The following is a 23,566-nucleotide window of genomic DNA, read 5'->3' on the forward strand; positions in this document are numbered from 1 at the left end:
AAGCCAAGAAACTGGTACAAATGGATTAGGAGAGTTTAGTGAGCCTATAACTGTTCGTTAGAGTTTTGTGGTTTCAGGTTAAAGGCTGTGTGTTTTAACTATTGCGTTCACTGTGGAGTCAATAAACACTTCTGATGATAGAGTACACAAAGCAAACTGACGTTAGAGACAACTTCATTTGGGCCCTGAAAGACTTTTAAAGCTGAGTTCTCCTGACTAGTCATAGCTTATAAACAGAGTTCAGCTCCATCTTCAAAAGTGGTTGTTTTTCACTGATGAATGATGAATGTAAAAACAACAACAACAACAAACAGGAACCATTTGAAAGTAGTCAACCAGAGTTGGTTTTAATGGGTAGTGTATGATATGATGTTATGATGTATGTGATGCACATCTCCTAGAATAATAAAGAAACATACTGCCTTATAATCACAGCAGAGTGATCACATACTAAATAAAGCACTGTATCTGGTGATAAGAGGATGCTAGTGTTTAAAACAAGCAGTAAAAACGTCATAAATTGCACAAATACCGGGACTGACATCCTCACCTCCTCACATTTGTAACTGTAACTGGTACTGTAATGTGGTACAACAATAACATATTGCCAAGTTTGTTGAGCACAAACCATTTTTTTCCCCTGCTCTCAATCAGTTATGATGAGAAATTAAAGCATTGACATGGGTGTAATGATCATTGAAATCTGCCAGCACAGTGAGATTTCAAACCCACTTTAAAAAAATTTTTTAAATAATTTTTAAAAAATTGCCACTGCTTATGTCGCCATATTTCAACATAAATAACCTTCCAATATAATAGATTTCTTTTGTTTTTAAACATTTTACAAAAAAGCTCTTAGTGTGATTGAGTCATTATCTAATCCTGTAATTAACAGAATACATATAATGTTAAACCAATTTGATTTATTTCCATCTTAGTGACATGAAATTAGCCAACATAAATGTTGGCTCACACATGAGTGAACAGCTACAAAAGAGCAAAAAAAAAAAAACATTCATCAGATGCTTTGTCAGACAGTCCGTTATCCACCACTAAAATATAGATGGAAAAGCTGCAGTTTCCTCTGAAACTATTGGAATGGCAAGGCCGATTCATTTGTTTGTGCTATACATCAATAACATTTGGGTTTGAGATCAAAAGAAGGATGAGTTTAAGATTTCAGCTTTTATTTCCTGATATTTACATCTAGATGTGTTAAACAACATGCAAGCCCAAGCCATGACACTACCTCCACCATGTTTCACAGATGAGCTTGTATGTTTTAGATCATGAACCTTTCTTACTCTACACTTTGAATTTTCCATCACCTTAGCAGAGGTTAATCTTGGTTCAGTCTCATCTCTGCATTTCTTTGCAAATTCCAATCTGACTTTCTTATTCTTACTGCTGATGAGTGGTTTGCATCTTGTGGTCTGGCCTCCATATTTCTGGTCTTGAAGTCTTCTTTGAACGGTGGTTTGTCATACCTTCACCCCTGCCCTGTGGAGATTGTTTATTATGACATTCCAAATTGTTGTATTGGCTATACCCAATTGTTGTGCAATGCCTCTGATTGATTTTCCCTCTTTTTTCAGCTTGCCTTTCTCCCATAGACAGCTCTCTGCTCTTCATGTTGACTTATCTGTATTAAGAATAAATGCAGTCTTCACAAGTGAAACTAAAGGCTATAACCAAGAGTAGATGTTCAGTGCTATTTATTTATTGTTTAAACAATCAATATAACAGGACAAACATGGGTAACAGGAAACATCTGTCAGTCACATGTTCCAATATTTCTGCTCACCTAAAAACTGGGAGGTCTGATACAAAATGTGCTATGTTCTATGTCGTTTAACACATCTACATATATATACCAGGAAATAAAAGATGAAATTCTAAACCCTCTTCTCATATTCATCTTTTGATCTCAATCCCAAATACATTCAGTCTACAGCAAAAACAATTGAATTGGCCTTGCTGTTCCAATAGTTTTGGAGGGTATAAGCTGTATAAGCCACTCTTAGCCAGGTTACGTGCACACTCTCATTCACCAATATCACAAAATCTTGGACTGTTTTTGCATCTTGGTCACAAAAATAGGGTCTGTCGTCATGAGTTTACCAGACATGGTGTCACAAACTAATCGGGTTAAATGATCTCGAAACAGTTTTCACACTTGTTGCTTTTACTGCCATGATCCTCAGTCGCGGTTTATGGGCTGCATTCAATTTTGCTGAGAAAAGCTAGCAGCTGTCCAATCCTGACTGAACTTTTTACAGCACTAAGCTAAACTGAGCAATAAAATCAGGCTTTCTTTACAGTTCAATGGAAAATACTTAACCAGTTCATTGCATTTAAACCATTTAAATGAGCTTAAAAATGTTACATCTAACTAGAATTGAACAAGACGCTGATATAGTCGGTTGCTTCAAAGATTGAGACAGAAAAAAAAAAAAACAGCTGCACTTCTACTTCTTCAGGCAGCACTTTAAAAGCTTTCAGTCACATAAGTACCATCTTTTCACATGAACTAGTCCTTAAGGCCACTCAAAAAAAATTTGCCAGTTCTACAGTAACAACTTGTTTTAAAATGTAAGTGCACTATGTCCATTTTACCACTAGGTACAGGTCAGGGTTTGTGGCCGTACAGGTCTACTAGAGTTCAATTTGATTCATGCTAAATAATCACCAGGGTTTCCCACATCACACGCTCTCAATTTACATAAACCAAGTCAGATGAAAGATTTATAAGTGAGGAGATAAAGTTTTTATGAGATCTGAAAAATATCATGATATTTTTATGATATCTGAACTGCATCGATGTGGATTGCTAGAAATTCTATAATTCTCTTATAATACGTTGCCCATATTCTCATTACAGTCACTTTCATTCATGAAAATGCCATCTAAGAAAAATAAATTTGACCAGGGGACTTAAAAAAACTGAAAAATCCCTCCTCTGTCTTCGAGAAATTCTTTGCAGTGTTCCATATTCCATTAGGCTGCACTGTGCCTAGCGTTCATCAGTGCTTTCTGGTCCTGGTTAAAAGTCCACCGAACTTCCGCAGGGTAAAAAAAACATTGAAGGGTCTGTACGCACAAAACCCTTCTTTTCAGAGAGCTACGTGTGTAAGACCTGACCTAGTTTAAACACAGTGGACCTGGAGGCCTCGCCGTGCTTTAGCCTGCACACTAACGGCCCCCTATTGTCCCACTCAAAAAGAGACTCAGTGCCCTAGAGAGGAAATGAGCTTCAGGACGACAGATACAAATGAATCTGTGCCCAGTGTTGAGTAGTGTGCCTGTATTTGCACTGTTAAATTACACAAATGATGCACTGATACAGAACAAACAGAACAGAGCAAAACGAACAGAATAATTAACAGAGTTTGTTTTCAATGTGTTGTACAGTTTTACAGATGATTATAATGGTGTTTCATACTAAATCTGAGAAACAATTTTCCTCGGCTTCTGCCTCTTTTAATGGATAATTAACCGAGTAATTAGTTGATGATATCACTGATGATATCTCAATCTGCACTTGAGAATTTCAGCTTTGTGGATCAAGTTTACACTGCGCTTCTGAGATTTCTGGAAATTAAATATAAAATCAATTAAATTGGACCTCAATTACTACTTGCAAATAATTTAACAGCATACTGAAAATGATGCAGACAGGATTCCCAGGTCTCAGACTGTAGTTCAAACACTGCAAAATAAATACATAAGCAAATAAGCAAATAAATAAATAAATAATCTAGCCCTAAAAAATCACTACTGGTAAAAGGAGCCACAATTTTCTTGTGTGTTTTCTTCTTGTGTGAACTCTGATGTTCATGCATTTCTGATTTGCAGTATAAGCAATGTACCTTTCTCTTTGTTTTCCCTATCCTAATCTTAATTTGATTTTTTTTGTTGTTGCTTTAAATCAAGATCTTGGCAGCCACAGACTATTTTTAAATTAGCACAAAAAAAATCTAGTTTAAACTAGTCTAGCCTTGATGTTTCCACCTGCAAGCTTGTTCGAAAATTATCCCAATTTGGTATAAAAACACAGCTCTGGCAACCCTGCATTCAGTGAAAAATCAAAATACAATTAAATGCTTTAATAAATGCGACCAAAGTTGATATCAATTCATTTTTCAGCCTATTAAAAGTGATCAGACTTCATCATGTTGCATTATAAGTGATCCCTCTGAAAATATGCACTACATACAGTATTAGATGAGATACCAGAATCAGTATTTTCTAATCAAAACATTTTAGTAGTATTTAAGCATTATTATACACTTTTTATTTGCATATTGCAGTTTTACTTTGTTTCTCTAGGTCTCCAGAGGACAAACATGATTCAAAATCCAGTCTCAGCTGTTTTTAGTTTTTTTTTCAGACCCGTCAACAGGATTACAAATGACCTTGGTGATATACCACAAATCACACATGGTATTTTGAGATTTGTTTGGGTTGTGTAGCCACAGTTAAAATGCACTACATAAGAGGTCAACAGGGAGCTTCCAACAGGGTCGGTACTTCTAATTTGTCCTGCTGTGCGTTTATGGGGCGCCTAGACATCTGTTTCTCATAATGCACAACACAAGTGCCTCCTGCATTTATTAAGACGTTTCCGCAGAGGGTCAGAACTGAAGACAATTAGACAGCGAATAGGAAAAGCCTGAGCAGCTGACCGATGACATATTAAGACTTTATATATTAGTGTGAGGAATGAGTATTTTCTTCATGAAATTCTACTTTTAAACTGTAAAATTAAGATGCCTCTAACACAACAGACAAATAAGCAAAAAACTTTTAATGCAGTTCCTCAAACTTTTTTTGCCTGTTTAGAGAGGCCAGTGTCCCAGCTACAATCTGGCTTCATTTGACATATTTACAATCTGAGCATGAAACAGAATGACGCTTATGGAAAAGGGTCAGTTACTACAGGAAAAAAAACAGTGGATGTAATTGATGCGGCCAGTTGTCGAGAGAGCAGTTGGGCTTTGTCTGTGTTGAAATCTCACACCCCTGTGCGCGGGCGAACACACATACACACACACACACACAACACACACACACACAGAGGCCTTTCTGAACTCTGCAGGACCTATAAGATCCCAACTTTAATAAAGATGCAGAAACAGCAGCCAAAAAATGGCTAACAAAGTATAGAGAGATTGGGATTTATACTTAGCCTCGTTTAGACATCAGTCATACTTGGAGAGAGTGTTCAATGTGATAATTGTCACGTAGCTTGTCATGTTACTGAGAAACCCGAAAATGCGACACGTCCTCTGTCCTGAAGACAAGTCCTCTATCCCATGTTGGAAAACTTAAAGTTATAGCTTTACCTCAAACTGTTGCAAAGCTCTGACACTAGAGAATCCTTCTATAAATGCTATTCTTCACCATATCAGCAATCCTAGGGGCACAAGGCAGGGGACACCCTGGACAGGCACAATCATTGCAGGGCACAATCACACACCCATTCACACACTACAGACAACTTGGAAATGCCAATCAGCCTACCATGCATGTCTTTGGACTGGGGGAGGAAACCGGAGTACCCGTAGGAAACCCCCAAAGCACGGGGAGAACATGCAAACTCTGCACACACAGGGCGGAGGTGGGATTCAAACATCAAGCCCTGGGAGTGTGAGGCAAACATGCTAAACACTAAGCCACCGTTACCCCCCCGACCCCCCCCCCCCCCATTTACAACAATTCATTAATTAATTAATCTGTGCAAGTTGTTACTATAGAAATAATAATGTATTAGAATGAGTACATTAATTTAAACATGCTGGATCTATTGTCAGAACTGCTGTTATAGAAATGTAACTAACACCTCCTGACCAATTACAATGGAGAATTCAACAGTGCTGTGGTATATTGAACTCGATGTTGTGATGCTTTTAGCAAAATTAGTCCTTCTGAGTTCCGTTAATACATTTATAACAATACACATAAACATATCTACAGCATTTGACAAATAACACGTTTGAAAAGCCATTAAGATAAGACATAAGATAAGATAAAAAATTGAGGCAAAATTAATGTTAGACAGGAGGAATTCTGTATGTATAATTTTATATAGTTTAATGGTTTATATAAAGCCATATACCATTTTATAAAGTCGATTGTTTAATCACACAAATCTTGCATGGTGCACATACATCACAATGGCAATGGTGATTCTAAACAGACCATGCTGACATTTCTGGCATTTCTTTTTCTCACAGTGTTTTCCAGTGTATTCAGCAACATAGTGGTAGGGTTCATATTTATCAATGGCTATGCCCACGTCAGGTTTAAATATGTATAAAGATACAAGATATCTGAAGAACTAAGCAGACACAGATAAGCGTTGCCCTACAGAACAAACCCAGTGTGTTGATTCTTATAAGATCTTCTGATCGAAATAAATCTAACACAGCATAAAAGCACATCTTGTCCAGATGTAAAAATCAGCCTTAGCAGAGATGTAGCATAAATAGAGTGGACACTTATGTGCAGTTTCACCAGACCCTTCAAGAGCTTAACAGTGTTTTTTATTGCTAGTGGTGAGATTTTAAAAAGTCTTGTACACTGTAACACAAACCTGAACAACAGCTGCTCTGAGCCTTAAATGTAAAGCCACTTCTTCAACATGAACGCTGCTTTTTCAGCCATGAAACTGTAGAAGTGTGTCGCGTCCGCAGCGCCAGCCATCGATACATCATTAGAGCAGAAAACAATATGACCAGGATTTGCTAAACCTGAGAACGGTGCATTAATCTAAAGCAGCACTTGACTTAAAGGTGAAAAACACGAGTGACCATATGCTGGTGTGCTTTTCATTGTTGCCATCAGATGCCTCAGTTAGGATTATCACAAGCACTGAGCCCTGAGGTGATTTCCTGCATTTCCTCCCTGTTATTCTCTACCTATTCCCCAGCCTTTTGTGCATGTAACGAAGGCAATTTCTGCTTTGCTTCTTGAACTCAGTAAAATCCAGAGACACATTGTTATGGCCCTGTGACCTGTAAAGTGAGAGGCCCTCGCACAGTTAGCATCTGAGCATCTTTGAGGAAATGAATAGCATATTAGTGTCTGCTTCATGAGACCTCCTTTGGAGAAGGGATCAGATGAGGCCGTGGAGGAGTCTAGCCTTGAGCTACTGCTGCTCAGATAGATCCAGAAATACAATAAGGTTTTTCAGACAATAGTAAGCCACTGCCAGGTTGTACTGAAAAGGCTACCCAATTACAGGACAGCAAAAACCATCCCTACCAATTAGCTTCACAGAGCTCGCTCAATTAGTGTCACTATCATCATGCCATGTTAACAAGTACAGAAAGAATGCAAACAACATAGCAACATGTTCCTCTAATTAGTCATATACAGTGATCTAGTGTGTAAACACCGCTGGATTACCAACCATAATAGACCATCGGGTTTGACCTGAGTAGCGTTAGTACTTTTACCAGTTGATTTTGATCACAAACACAGTTAGTGAGTAAGGGCTGAGTAGATTTATGATGGACCAAGTGACAGAGCTAGATCACAGAAATCATACTTCATGCTTTAGCTAACCATTCATGGCCTAGATTGGATCTTTAAAAATAGAAAAAAACTAACATAATACTCTCAACATACCGTGTATTACACCAGTGTTCAAATTACAGGCGTCTTTGGGGTACTTGTCTCCATAATCAGACAGAAAAGAGTCATCATTTTCTGTATTTGGAAATACAGGTTTGTTTGTATGTTTGAATTAGTAGCTACACATGAAAAAAGTCATATCTAAACATAGACAGATTTTTATGTTTGACAGTTTCAAATCCAAACATGATCTCTTAGATACTGGCAGAGACATCGTCAGTCTCAGCCTGGATTCTTTCTGAGGACAAAGCCATCAGGACGCCTGTTCATGTTTAGCAGAGGGAAGGGTCTGGGTTACCTAATTAAGAACTTGGAATTATGAGGCTCTGCCTCATATAATAATAACTTTACATGTTTAATACCTTTGAGTCATATTTTAATGTAAAATTTCCCACATACACTGATCAGCTATAGCATTAAAACTACCTGCCTAATATGGTGTAGGTCCCCCTTGTGCCGCCTAAACATCTCTGATCCATCGAGGTATGGACCTCCATGGACTGTGGGGCCTCCATGGATCGGACTTGTCTGTCCAACACGTCCCACAGATGCTCGATCGGACTGAGTTCTGGGGAATTTGGAGGCCAAGTCAACACCTTGAACTATTTGTCATGTTACTCAAACCGTTCCTGAACAATTTTTGCAGTTTGCACATTATCCTGCTGGAAGAGGCCACTAATAATGAGTAATGAGTCTTTATTGGTCAGATATACAGTAGAGCACAGTGAAATTGTTTTCTTCGCATACCCCAGCCTGTCAGAAGCGCCCCTGAAGAAGAGAGGGTTAAGGGCCTTGCTCAAGGGCCCAACAGTGGCAGCTTGGCATTGGCATCAGTAACCCAGAGCCTTAACCGCTAAGCCACCACTGCCCCTTCCTTAAGCCATTAAGGAATACCGTTGCCATGAAGGGGTGTACTTGGTCTGCAACAATGTTTAGGTAGGTTTTACGTGTCAAAGTAACATCCACATGAATGCCAGGACCCAATGTTTCCCAGCAGAACATTGCCCAGAGCATCACACTGTCTCCACCGGCTTGCCTGTGAAATCTCTTCCCCAGGTAAGTGACACAGCCATGCTCTGACCCAGTCATCTAGCCATCACAATTTGGCCTGACTGTTCACTTGCTGCTTAATATATCCTACCCCTGGACAGGTGCCATTGTAAGATAATCATTCCCGTCACCTGTCAGTGGTTTTAATGTTATGGATCAGTGTATATACAGTAGCATGTAAAAAACGTACTTATATTTAGCAAAAAAAAAAAGTCATATAAAAGCCACGGCATTCTGAGGTGTCTTAGTCTAGGCCAAATAAGTTGCTTAGATGACAGTGATTGCAACGTGGTTGCAATCATTTTTATTAATGAATTTGGCAGTTAGCTTTCACATGCTAGCTCTGAAATCTTCAAATGAAACACTCATTCGAATGTAGCACTAGCATGTAGAATGAGGCTAATCATCTTAAAAGAGATCTGAAGAGAATACAGTTGACAATTAAACCTCATATTCAAGCTAGATCATAACAAATAAATTGTCACAACAATTTCCAGAGAGTTTTGGAATTATTCAAACACAGGTATACATCATGCCTTACAGGGCCCTGCTAATACTGCCAGCTGCTAGTCTGGTACTGGATCAGCATAGTTATGGTCATGGTCATGGTCCCCCCCCCAGGAAAATGTACAAACCTTCTAAAATTTACACTATTGAGCACTCCTTTGATTCATAACACCATCATAAGCTACATTATATTGCAATGTATCAAACTAGCAGGTCCTTTCATGTGTACCTGTATCCTCTTACCTCCATCTTTCCTAACAATGAATCCCAGCCCATTGCTAACTAGAAAAGCTTGTTTAATTCCTGAGGGACACAGAGAGACTGCAGACATAACAATGACCTTTTTATTGAGACCCTGAAACACAAGACGAGCTCAGACTGCAGCTACCGAGGAGCTTATTTAATTCATCTGAGCCGCCATCGACCCACTACACTCAACACACCTGGCCATGAGGGCACAGGGATTACGCCTGGCTTCCCCGGAGTGTATAAACTAATAAAGATCAATAAATGAAAGATGTGGAGATCAAATGGGCACTGGCTAATACCTATAGGCTAGAAATGACTTTACAAAATCCGTCATGCACAGTGCTCGGTGATTAGTTTTTCCTAGTTTGAACAAAAGAGGGTAAAATGCTAGAAATATCACACTTGCTTAAGTGGCCTTGACTTTAAAAGTGTGGATGGATGGATCTACAGTACTGGTGCAAATTTAATGCATCAGAGCCAATAAAAGTGTATATCTTTTTTCAAACTGCTTTTAAAGGTGAGATAATCAGTCATTCCCTCCATTTTCTGAATGTCAATGGATTTCACTCAAAATGATATAATGGCGGCAGTAAAAATAGTGAATTAATATATGTAAGTATATAAGCCAAGAACATCTCATTATATAAGAAAAATAGTTAGATATGAAGTGTAGACCTCTGGTGACTAATTTTCATGATGAAATAAAGAAAATGCTTAATTTAAATTTACAATCTAAAATTTACTCATGGCCTTAACCAGGAGCAAATTTTAGTGAGGTTATTGTAAATTATACAACAGGTAGTTCCGGTCCACTAATTTCTTTGGATGAGCGGTGTTCCAAGAGTGCGTATATTTAGTATAACTGCTCTGGGAGATTTCACTTTGGATCACTCATCTGCTCGTTTGTCCAATTCTAGCGATAGTTTGTTACACTGAAACCGTTACCAAAATAGAGGTATGACATCATCAGCGACATGGCAAATGATCCATTTTTCATCAATAGTAATTTTGATGTAAAATATGAAAGCTCATCAGATGAAGATGAAAAGGAAGAAGGGAAGTCAATTTCGCTGGACACACCTTTAACGAGAATGTACAAATCAACGTGAGCTAGCTAGCCAACTGGCTATACAGTGAGTGTGGCTTGTTTGGGATCTATTTCCACTAGCAAAGCAAAATGAAACAAAACATTTGGCCACATTGTGTCCGAAATATCACTCATTCGATATTAGTTTCCTGTTGGCACGGCTGGAATTAACTACGGTTGAATTCAGTATAACTGGGCTCTTGCTCGTGTGATAATGCTGAGACTTTCATCATTTTGTATATACACTCACCATCCATTTTATTAGAAACACCTGTACACCTTCACTTTTATGCAGTTATCTAATCAGCCAATCCTGTGGCAGCAGCACAATACACAAAATCATGGAGATGCTGGTCAAGCGTTTCAGTTAATGTTCACATTAAGCATCAGAATGAAGTATGATCTCTGTGACTTTGGTTGTTGGTGTCAGATGGGCTGGTTTGAGTATTTCAGAAACTGCTGATCATACACACAATTTCACACACAAGAGTTTACATTAACTGAAGCCCTTGTCCTGTATCTGCATGATTTTATGCATTGTGCTGCTGCTACATGATTGGCTGATTGGCAAAGAAAAAAAAATCTAACAAACTTGATCATTCTATTCTAAGAAAAATATGTTATGTACAGTAATTAATAAGAAAGTGTGTGTGTCTACATCTTATTTAAAAAAAAAAAACCCTGTACATACGCACACTCCGGTTTCTACTATGGCTGACTTGGCCCCAGCCATTCAGTCTCATGAGAGCTAAACACAATGGGCCATTAAATCTATGGGCAAACCTTGAGCTGAGTGTCCTCCTCAGCTGCTCTGAGATAAGTTGAAAAGCAATCATCACTGCCAATAGGGTCTTGGACTGTACGTTTTCACATAGAAAGCTATATTCTGGCACCACATTATCAGGATGTCACTGTTTTCATATTGAATTTGACAACTAGAGACAGACTATGTGAGACATAGAGGAAAAAACATAGCTGTCCTCATAGATTTCAACAACTGCACGGTCCTGTAGGTTCATTCTGTATAACATCATGAAAATCGGACCCTATATCACCGAGCAGGCTACACAGCTACCAGTCCAGGCTATTGTTATCTCAAAACTGGACTACCGCAACGCACTACTCTCGGGCCTCCCAGCCAGATCCATCAACCCCCTTCAGATAATTCAGAATGCAGCAGCATGACTCGCCTTCAACCGGCCCAAAAGAACCCATATCACACCCCACTTTATCTCCCTCCACTGGCTTCCTGTAGCCGCCCGTATCAAATTCAAGGCCTTGATACTCACGTACAAGACCTTATCTGGATCAGCACCCCCCTACCTCAACACTCTCCTGAAGGCTTACGTTCCCTCACACAATCTGCCATCAGTTAACGACCGACGCTTAGCAGTGCCTACTCAGCGTGTCTCAAGGTCCCTTTCCAGAACCTTCACACTAACTGTCCCTCAGTGGTGGAATGAACTTCCAACCTCAATCCGGACCGCAGAATCTTTCACTATCTTCAAAAAACAGCTAAAGACCCACCTCTTCCATGAGCACTTAACTAACCCCTAAAACTCCAACCCCACATTATTATTTTTTTTAAAACAACAAAAAAACTTACTCTGGCTCTTATACCTCTACTCTGTGCACTCTGCTTCTCTAGAACTCCATTTTAAATCTTGTATGGTAGCACTACTCCTATTGTTCTCCACTTGACCTATCGCTTTGCTTGTATTTCCTCATTTGTAAGTCGCTTTGGATAAAAGTGTCTGCTAAATTAATAAATGTAAATGTAAATGTAAATGTAAGTTACAGCCATGAATTTACCAAACAAACAATTTAATTCCACATCATTCAACAAGACAACAATCCAAAACATAAAGCAAAATCGAAATTAATAATGGTGTTCAAAGAACCAAAGGAAATAAGTTTTGCCATGACCCTGACTGTGATTTGAAAATTTCGGTGTATGTGTGAGAAGGAATGGGCAGCTTGGCCAAGCAGTCTGGTAGAGTTAGAGCAGATGCACAAAAAATGGAAATGACTTGGTATAAATTACATTTCATTGCTCATTTTGTCATAAGGTTATGCAAACTTTTTACTTTTGTATCTTGTGCACTTAAAAATACTATTATGCAAATTATTTTAATATATAAATTTGACAAAGTATTTGTATAAAGTGTTAACAATGGGTCAATGTTGTTGTTTTTTTGTAAGTGTTTTGAGGCTTCTCTTTATCCTGGCACAACAGTCAAACCCTCTGGCGTCACTCTGGGTGCCTTCCTTTGTGTGCTGATGTTTTGGAAAGGTTGACACAGCAGCCCAGTGTGTGTGTGTGTGTGTGTGTGTGTGTGTGTGTGTGTGTGTGTGTGTGTGTGTGTGTGTGTGTACATGTGTCTGAATGTGCGTGTGTGTGTGTGGGCGTGTTATGAGACAGACAGCTCCAGCTGGAGGACTTACCGCTGGAGCAATCGGCTCCTCCCCAGCCGGGTTCACACTGACAGGTGTTGGGGGCCACGCAGCGGCCGTGCACACATTTCTCAGCACAGTGTGCTGGGGAAGAAGGGATCAGCGTGGGAGGAAGAGGGGAAAAAAGAAAAAACAAGGGAAACTCGGGTCAGATTTCATTCCTTTAAATGGACGTAGCCAAAGTGAAGATGAGCCAATGGGAAAAACAAACAACGAAGGAGAAAAAAAGACGCATGGTGATCTGCTAAACAGAGTGGCTACCTCTTAGACGAAGAGCACACAGGGTTGGGAATCAAAACAAAACCACAATATAAAGAGTGTCAGCCGTTAGAAAACATTAAAGGATCGGGTCTGTGTTCCCGGCTCAGGGGAATCTTTTGATGTGCTGTTTGATCTACTAGCATTGACGACAATACAGTGATTACAGTTCAACAAGATTACTAAAGGGTAGCACATCTACACTGAGAACAGAACCAGATACATTACACCATGCAGCTTTACAGTAGAACATTACGGCAGAATTTCCATGATCTCGAATGAACTCTGCGTTTAAAGCTGACACATCCAGGCTGTGTTGTGAATCCTGGACTACAGAAAGGATTCAATTGGAAATAATGAGTTACAGTAATCACGGCCTAGTGTAAGTGGTGACTCACAGTCCATGTTCAGGCCACACCTAATGAAATGTCATTCTTTTACGATATTAAAAGTAAAAGGTGGACACACATACTATATGGCCAAAAGTATGTGGACAACTGACCTTCACGCCCATATGTGAGCCTTCCCCAAACTGCTGCCACAAAGGGGGAAGCACAGAATTGTATAGAATGTCTTTGTATGCTGTAGCATTAAGATTTCCCTTCAGAGGAACTAAAAGGCCCAAACATGTTCCAGCATGACAATGCCCCTGTGCACAAGGCGAGTTTTATACAAGATATGGTTTGCCAAGGTTGGTGTGGAAGAACTCAAGTGGACTGCATAGAGCCCTGACCTCACTAATGCTCTTGAGGCTGAACGAGCACAAATCCCCACAACCACGTTCCAAAATGTAGAAGAGTGGAGGGGCAGCAAAGTGGGAATTCATTTTGAAATGGGATGTTCAACAAGTACATATGGGTATGATGATCAGGTGTCCACAAACTGGCAATATAGTGTTATAATACATATAGAAAGAAATACATGAAAATCCTTCAACTACACGCAACCCCGATTCTGAAAAAGTTGGGACAGTATGGAAAATGAGAAAAAAAAAAAATAACAAAAAGAATCACTTCAAAATTCAATTCACCCTGTATTATTAAACTGCCCCTGCCCCATCTTTTTTAAACATGTTGCAAGCATCAATTTCAAAATAAACGTTTACCTTCAAAAAACTATGTAGCTGATGACGTAAAACATCAAATACCTTGTCTTTATACGTGTTTGTTTAAATACAAGTCAAAGTACATTTACAAATCACTCCTCTTTATTTTTATTAGCATTTTCCATACTGTCCCAACTTTTCGAAATTGGGGTTGTAATTTTGTAATTGCAGTGCTGCTTCTTTTGAATTGAACTCAAGACTTAGTCATTATATTATAAACATTATAAACATAATCCTCAAGATTTTTTTCCCACTGAAAATCTTTACTTATTGGTGGAAAGTGTCAAATTAAAATCTACAGTTTATTCCACTGACAGATCTCTTCATTATAATCGATTGACTTCATTTAGCGGTATAATTTATTATGTTATTTAAAAAAGAACCATTTCTATTCCCCCTAGACACAGAATATTTCTGAAATTTGTCATGGTTATGACCAACGACCACATGATTATGGCCAAGTTTTAAATATAACAGCTTATTTTAGAGTTCAAAGAAAGACCCTCTGAGCAACAAGATGACATTTTCACATCCACTGTAATGTAAAAGCTGATTCATCACTTGACTTATCAGCCTATTGTCCCGCTCTTTAACAGCGGAAGTTACCCTTGCCTTTGCTCACCCTACTCTCCACACCAAGTCATTTAAGGTAACATGAATGTGTTTCACTGTCAGGCTGTTAATATAAGTCAGTGAAATATTATGGCAATAAAAAGGACAACTTAGATGGGAGATGGTTATTTAATCAATGCTATGGTTCGGAATGATTTCAAGTGACAGTCACTTACAAATATTATTTATTAGAGATGCACCGATACTAAATTTCTCAGACAATACCGATAACTGATTATTCAGAGTGATAAATAATATTTATAGAATTGAAAGAAAGTGTAGTTAAAAAGGGATTTGCTTATGAAATGTATCCTCCCTTCCTTATTTTGCTCACATTTTGGTTTAAACTTTTACTGACTTGTTTTAGTTTAGCGTTTCGATTTAGTGCTACATTAAAACTGGATAATTTGTTTTAATGCAACCTGATAAAAAGAATCATTATTACTGAAACTCATCATGTACTGTATTATATAAAATTATAATCATTGTCCCATTCAATTGACAGCACAATAGGCCAAACCTTTTGTAAGTCTCTGCTCTTACAAGGTTTACTTCAAACTTTTTAAGCAGTGAGGGTTTTCTTTTTTTTTGGGGGGGGGGGGGGGGGGGGTTATGAAAGCACATGCTGTAAATACATTTAAAAAATGATTTCATAAACACATCTGCCAAAAATATCTTGCAAATGTTTCTCAATTTCAGTTTTGTGCTTTTTTTTTGTCTGAGTTTTGTTTAGTTTACTCTACTTCCTACACGCCAACAAGGGAAGAGTTGGATAAGACTGGTTGAGAAAATGGAAAATGGAAACTGGATATGAAATTCCTCCACAGTAAAAAAAAACAACAAACAAAACAAAAAAAACTATTTTGTTTAAAGTATTCACTGGTGTGGATGCTGATCAGTTTTTGTGTTCACTCAAGCCTGGTGTTCAAAACTGCTCATGGTAGCTCCATCTACATAACTTACAGTGATGCGTGGAATATGTTCTGAGAAATTCACTAATTAAAACCTTTCACAGAACACTTTTACACTATGAGTTGTCTGGAGGTTGAATTCAGATACACATGGGTCTGAGTATTACTTACGAACACACATCTCCTTGCTCTCATAGAAACCTGGGCAGCACTGAGACTTGCGGCGGTACATGGTCTTGTTTCCTCTCCGGTATGCCGTCTTGTAGCTCACCCTGAATACAACAATTTAGATCATTATTATGATAATAAAGAAGAAAATTCTTCGCCAAATCTATTGTTTCATGTTTCAATTACTTTATATATATATATATATATATATATATATATATATATATATATATATATATATATATATATATATAAATACAATAGCCAATACAAAACACTGGAATTAAGTAGTAATGGTATTTTTAATGTAACAGTATGATATTGTGGCTGTCAGCCAAATTTAATATTGTGATGTATATTGTATATCATGAAAATGCTCATACAAATACCAGTATTCCAATTTTGTGTTAAACTACGGTGCTATTGAATTCTTCAATCTGATTGGTCTATAGCAACACAGCTCACCTCACTGCTGATTATTTGCCTATAACAGCATGCCTTGTCGTGTTTTATTCTTTACACATTGGCCATTTGTTGTTCCTTACATAAACTAAGCAATTTTTTTTTACTGTATCTAATTTGCTGGTGCATCCATCCATTTTCTATACCGCTTGTCACAGGAGCCTATCCCAGGGAGCATGGGGCACAAGGCAGGGTACACACTGGGTGAGGTGCCAATACATCACAGGGCACAATCACACACACATTCACACACTATGGACACTTTGGACATGCCAATCAGCCTACCATGCATGTCTTTGGACTGAGGGAGGAAACTGGAGAAAACCCCTGAAGCACACACAGGGCAGCGGCGGGAATTGAACCCCCACCCCTGGAGGTGTGAGACGAACATGCTAACCACTAAAACACCATTACGTTTAATACTGAATCACTATTTGTGCTGAATTATATAATTAGTTTAATGGAGATACGGTACAGTGCTTTCTTACCTGTGGCGTGTGCACTTGAACCATGTGAGGATGTCAGTGCAGCTGGTATAATACACCTGATCATACGGGTGTGCGTACGACTCCTGCACAGTGACCGAGTAACTGTAAAGACACACACAATACACAAAGCACACATTACTATTAGCACTCACAAGCTGTGACTGGTTTATGAAGGTCGTGTGTGGTCCTCTCCAGCACAAGTGGGGAGGATTTTAATAGGCCATAATGAAGATATCAGTGTAACGTCTCAGCTTTCACACACTGCTCACTGTACTGTAGGTGGGTGGCCTCCAATTAAACTCAGTGCGGTTATTAATATGACTGGGATAAATAAAAAAATTAAGTACATATAAATTACACTACAGGTCAAAAGTTTAGACACACTCATTCTTTATTTTTTATTTTTCCCCCACATTTTAGAATAATAAAAAGTCGTTAAAACTCTGGAATAACACAAATGGAGCTGTGGGAATTATGTTGTGATAAAAAAAATAATAATAATAAATCAAAATAATTTCATATTTTAGCATCTTCGAAGTAGACACCCTTTTTAGCCTAGAATTTCCAGAAATGTATTCTTGGCATTTTCTCAAGCGATTTCTTGAGGAATCTCTCTGAGATGCTTTTTAAACAGTATTAAAGGAGTTCACACCTACGCTAGACAATTATTGACTGCTTTTCGGAATATTTCGCTCCAAATTTTTTTTTGTAAATAAAATGTTAGTTTTCTAATGAAAGAAATGAATATGTTATATTTTTGTCTACAACACCGATTTCAAATATTTAATCATACACCTTCAGATCAAAAGGTTTTTAAGATCATGGCAAACATTTCAGTCAAGTGTCTCCAAACTTTTGACCGGTAGTGTACATCCAAATTACGTATGCATTGCGGTCTTAAAGCAATATTTCACCGATCTTTCAAATCACAATTCACATGTTGAGAAGTACTAAATAAATAATTTAAGTGACTGTTTATTATTTTAATGAAAATGCAACATTACTGTATATACAAATTGAATCGGTCCTAATTGTTCAAATCATTGATAAAAATCAGAGGGCCAAAGAGAATTAATATTCAAAAATTCAGTTTCACATGTTGCCTGATGCCTTAGAGACAAATCATTTTTAGTGAAGTGCATTTAAACTAATTACTTGCGATTTTTATTCTCAGTGCAGTTGTCACATCCCAGTCCATCCACAATCCTGTGAATTACATTCATCCTTTCTCATCATTCAACCTATCCTCATCTCTGTTTAATAGTCTTTGAAATGTTTGCACATTACCAAGTCTGAACCTGTCTGCTTAACATAGGACTGTCAGACTTTTTTCCTGTCTCTGGCTTGGGTGTCTGACTCATTTTGGCCTCCTGACACTGTGAATGTGAATTATGATTTGGATGGTGGACACAATGCAACTGCCTCATCATTTACTGACAGTGATTCATGTGCACAAGAAGACGCCACCACACCATGGCAGGCTTTTGTTCCTATAGCATCTGTACTGTTTACACATCCCTTCTGAATGGAGAAGAGATGATACAGCATCTTGAATTTCTATATAGGCACATTTAGACATGCACATTTTCTCAACACTTACCGAGCAAATGATGGATAATGGAAAACAAATAAAGTATCCTTGGTGAAGATTATGATCCTAATGATGTACTTTTTTACTCCAGGCTTTTTTCACAGACATGAGTATGCAGGGGGTTTTTTTTCTGAACAGATATGAAGAATATCACTTGAAAGGTTTGTGAAAGAGAACCTATAAGGGAATAAATAGTTCATTCATGCACATTTCAGTCCCTCAAGGATTTCGCAATTTTGCAATCATGGAAATGAACGCAAAATTATGCAAACTCCTCAATATTCTGACCAGCTTGCAATTTTTCAAAATTACTGCAGATTTTGCGCAAGACACGCCATGTGACGTCATCACAACACGCGTTCATTCAAAGCCCTCTTCGATTCATGTGTGTCGAACATGAGTACAGCTGAAAGGTCTGATTTACCAACAGACATCACTACCAAAGACCATGAAAAACAATGTCGTACGATTGCGATTTCGCCAATTCGAGTAGTTTTCCACACCAAAAAAAAGGCACAAAAAATTACAGCGCACATTTTGAAAAAAGCCGCAGCAAAATCAAGCGTTTTTGGCTGCAATGATCACAAAAAAGAAAACTCTGTGAAAACTCTGAAATCTATGAAATCCTGTACGGTCTGATATTTGGCGGACCAAAACAGAAGCTATTGTCAAGACTTAAGAATTTTACGAATACTGCTTCAGTGAAGGTGAATTCACACTGCTTTGACACACTACAAGGCTATGCCTTATTTCAGAATTTCTGCATAAATACGTATTTGAGATCATTTTCATGATTGCGTATTTCTGTATTATTTGTGTTTCTGTGCCATTTTAAAACATCCTCAACAGGCATGAACAGTGGTGACTAAGTGGTAGTAAGTACCATCGATTAAGAAACGAGCCCAGACCACACTCACACTCACACTATGTCTCTGCAGGCACTGTTCAACAGCCTTCCTCTTCATGGCTGCTCAAAGCACTGCAGCTGTTACCACGCATTACTCAGTGAAAGTAAATCTATCTGGGAAAGCAGCCTCCACCTTTGTTCTTTTTCAATCTGCTTTAATGGATTCTTGAGTCATTCCTAAATCTGGCTGCCGGAATCTTCTGCCTATTAAAACTTTGTGCGTGTGTGTCAAAGAGATAGACTAGACTGTATGAGTGTACTGTATGCTTGTGAGCTCCAGTGTGTTTTCTTCCTGTGTGAAGTGGAGGGGTGAATAAACTGAAAGCTAATTGTTTACATCTTAAGCCTAAATATTTCATCGGTATAAGCATTTAATTAGGGTTTGTACTTATTAAAGTGAAATTCAGGCAAGGAGAACATTACAGTAATCAATCCTGCTAGAATTAAGGTTCAGGTCTGGCTTAATCAGAAATCTTGTTGATATCTTGTTGATGTATTTGAGGTGATAAAATGCTGATTTTAGTAACTGCCTTGACCTGACTGCTAAAACTGAGATCAGAGTCCATTAGTACGCCACGGTTATGAGCTAGTTCTTTATATTCAAGGGCTCTGGAGTCCAGATATTCAGCTAGTCTGTGCCTGTCATTGATGAGAGAACTTATTCAGCAATGCAGGCTCAGTAAGTGGCTAAACACACACAATACATACGAGGAAACTACGAAATGCTTTACTGTAGTTTCTTACGGAATATCATTTAGCTCACTTATCCAAAAATTCAATAATTTATTCTAGTCAGGGTCTAAATCTACGTCTAATTATCAGAAGCAAGTCACTCGAATTGGATCAGATGTCTTGTATTATTTATTTACTCTACTGTATTTGAAAGACATTTTCCTTACTTTAAATGGCCTTTCTCTAGATTTTTAGTGCAATAACTGTAAAGGAGCTGCAGCTATTATCAGTTATTTTTAGCAAATCACTCAGACATTTCTATTCTGAGCTGTCACATTAGTAAGAAAACCTGTCACTAACCCTGAGGTATTACTGAATAATCAGAAACGAGTCTAGTGGGATGGAAAAGATGTCATATAATAAAGTCTCACCATATTAAATACTGATGTGCCTTTGGGCCAGACACTTATCATAAACACCAGTGGGGAAAAAGTCACATGCTGTTCTTTTCTGCGAATTTTACGCCTTGTTTGGGTCTAAGATTTACAAGTTCGTCCCAGTTCACACTGATATGGGCCAATTTTCACATTTCTTTCTCATATTACAGATAATATATGACAATACAGAAGGCAGGTCGTGCAGTATTTTAAACGTGTGTTACATTAAAGTCTAAAGTTTTGGCCTGCACATGTGTGTGGGTGGGGAGTGGGGTGGTATACCTCTCCCAGTGGCTGCAGACGTTAGGGTCCTCCAGGTTCAGTGATGACGTCACTCCCATAAGGCAGCATGACAGGCCCAGTAGGACAGAGGCACAGCGCCACAGGAGGGAGAACATCATTGTGGGAAATACCTTCCGGCAATAAGAAACATTAAAACATATAAACAAATGAAAAGCACTTGGTGAATGTTCTATTTTTGTTCCTAACTGCAACCTGAGTGTTCTTTCTACACAGTAAACACAACAATAGCCATATACTGCAAATACATTCACATTTGGCAGACACCCTCATTTGAAGTGACTCAACAGGCCCACTAATGCCTTTTCATTCATTGATTTAGCATCACCAAATACATTTCTAGCCGATGATGAGAGTCTCCGCCGCAGATGCTTTTCCCACAGGCCACAGAGCGCGTGATATCTTTGTGCCCAATTCTACCCACAAGCTTCATAATCATAAAGGTTGCAATCTGACCGTCTCGCTGCACTGTCATGTTTCCAAAAGGGAAACAGAGTAACATATTGTGACCTTCCAGAGACACATACAGTAACAGCGTTGAAATGGTTAATGAAGTTCAGTCTCTAGTATATTATTTACAGAGTTTTGTTTGAAAATGTTAGTGGTGAGTAAAATGTGCATGCTTACTAATGGGCTGTGGGTAAAGGTGTGTGTTTGGTTATCTGCCATGTCGGTCTAACGATGGTGATGAAATGCACCAGACACTCTTGTAAGTACTAAAAGTCTAGTGAGATCCTAGGATAATAAACAGCTGTATGATTACAGTAACACAAGAGAAAGAAATTACTGGAGTATTCTAATTATCTCTGCACTGGATCCAAATCAACAAAGATACAAAAGGTGCTCTTTAGGAGCTATTTAACTTTATCAAAATAATACTGTTGTTTTTTTTTTATGTGCTCAAAAAGAGATAAAAAAAAGTACTTGTTATTTTTCCTAATGAACATAATAATTTTCAATATATTTCAATATATTCTCTGTCTCCATCTGTAGTATATAAGAGACATGGACAATTGTATTTGTACACACTTCCCTGTACTGAGAAAAAAAATCAGACAACATGCTGACTTGAAACTTTAGTTTAAGGCAATTGTTGAATGCCATCAAAAACACATGAAAATACACTATATGGCCAAAAGTATGTGGACATCACACCTATATGTGACCATTCTAAAACCATGGGCATTAACCTGAAGTTGGTCCCCCTTTGTAAATGGTCTGCACTTATATAGCACCTTTTAACTTTAGCAGTTCTTTACAAATGCTTTACATTGTTTCTCATTTACCCATTCACACACACACACCAATGGCAACAGAGCTGCCGTGCAATGCACTATCCTGCCAGCAGGATCAACTTGGGGTTCAATGTCTTGCCCAAGGACATTTCGGCATGTGGAGGCTTGTGGATCGGGGATCGAACCTACAACCCTGTGATAATGGGACTGTGATAATACTGTTATAATAACCACCATTCTGCTGAGAAGGCTTTCCACTAGATTTTGGAACATTGCTGTAGTGACTTGCCCATTCTGCTACAGGAACGTTAGACTTGTTGGGCACTGATGTCAAGAGAGAAGGCCTGGAGTGCAATCAGCTTTCCAATTCATCCCAAAGGTGTTCAGTGGGGTTGAGGTCAGGGGTCAGGCTTGCGTTCTTCATTCTTGAACCTTGGCAAACCATGTCTTTATGGAGTTTGCTTTGTGCACAGGGGAATTGTCATGCTGGAACATGTTTGGGACATTCTAGACAATTGTGTGCTTACAATTATGTGGAAACAGTTTGGGGAAGAACCACATATGGGAGTGACAGTCAGGTATCCACAAACTTTTGACCATATAGTGTATAATACAAAAGCTATAACTATTACACTCCAAAACTAAAGATTCAGGATAAAAACAGACATAAGAGAAAGTCTTGCCAAATCTGTTATGTAGTTTTATGCAAAATATCCGTGAGCAATCACACACACAGATAGACTGGTATGAACACATAGCAACAAATTCTGAAATCTCTGAAAGGTTGCACATACAGATTTAGAGCACAACATTTACTGACTAAGTGCCTTTAGGTTTCCTTTATACAGTAAATGAGTAACTGGATTTCTTTCTCTGTACTGGGAAATGAATTTCATATCATCTTCTAAAGTACACTACAGACGCAAATACAGAGTCTCTCTTCTAATCTTCCTAAACAGTCTTTCCAAACATATGTTGTTGGTTTTCTTTTCCTTTTTTTCATTTTAGCTATTGCTTTACTGAAGAGTATTCATCTAGTCTGTGCATGGGTCATACTTTCTCAGACTCTGTGTTTTTACTCTTTATAGGCTCTTTGTTTCTGTTAGAGCAGTGTCACTCAGTCTATTCACCATCCAAGAAGCTAGATCCCACTATGAAATATGGATTTAAATTCTGTACTAAAGGGCAAAGAACATTAAACATTTGCCATTTACTAACTCAAACTGAACCAGATTATAATGTTTGTTTTGAATGTTTCGGTGAGTTACCTGTCTAAAAATAGACAACGCTGAATGAACCTGTGTATGAAGATATAAGGTTTCATTTCACTACAGAATCACTTGTACAAAATGAAACAGAAAATGAATAACACATGAACTGAGTGTTATTTTGATCTTCAACATATGGACACAGTGTAGTTTCCTTTGAACATGTT

General features: G+C 38.2%; 1 protein-coding gene across 2 annotated transcripts in view; it reads right to left on the reverse strand.

Annotated features, from left to right (window-relative positions):
- megf10 (multiple EGF-like-domains 10) overlaps positions 1-23,566 on the reverse strand; it is a 71,119-nt gene that overhangs the window by 36,716 nt on the left and 10,837 nt on the right. For both annotated transcript variants that reach the window (XM_053645123.1, XM_053645124.1), the window contains exons 2-5: positions 20,879-21,009; positions 16,990-17,091; positions 16,043-16,143; positions 12,977-13,069 (exon numbers count right to left, since the gene is read on the reverse strand). In XM_053645123.1, coding sequence (XP_053501098.1) covers positions 12,977-13,069; positions 16,043-16,143; positions 16,990-17,091; positions 20,879-20,997 — 415 coding nt within the window. In that variant the 5' untranslated portion in view covers positions 20,998-21,009. The remainder of the gene's footprint in view (positions 1-12,976; positions 13,070-16,042; positions 16,144-16,989; positions 17,092-20,878; positions 21,010-23,566) is intronic.

Source organism: Ictalurus furcatus, chromosome 16 (assembly GCF_023375685.1).
Source record: "Ictalurus furcatus strain D&B chromosome 16, Billie_1.0, whole genome shotgun sequence".
Taxonomy (NCBI): Eukaryota; Metazoa; Chordata; class Actinopteri; order Siluriformes; family Ictaluridae; genus Ictalurus; species Ictalurus furcatus.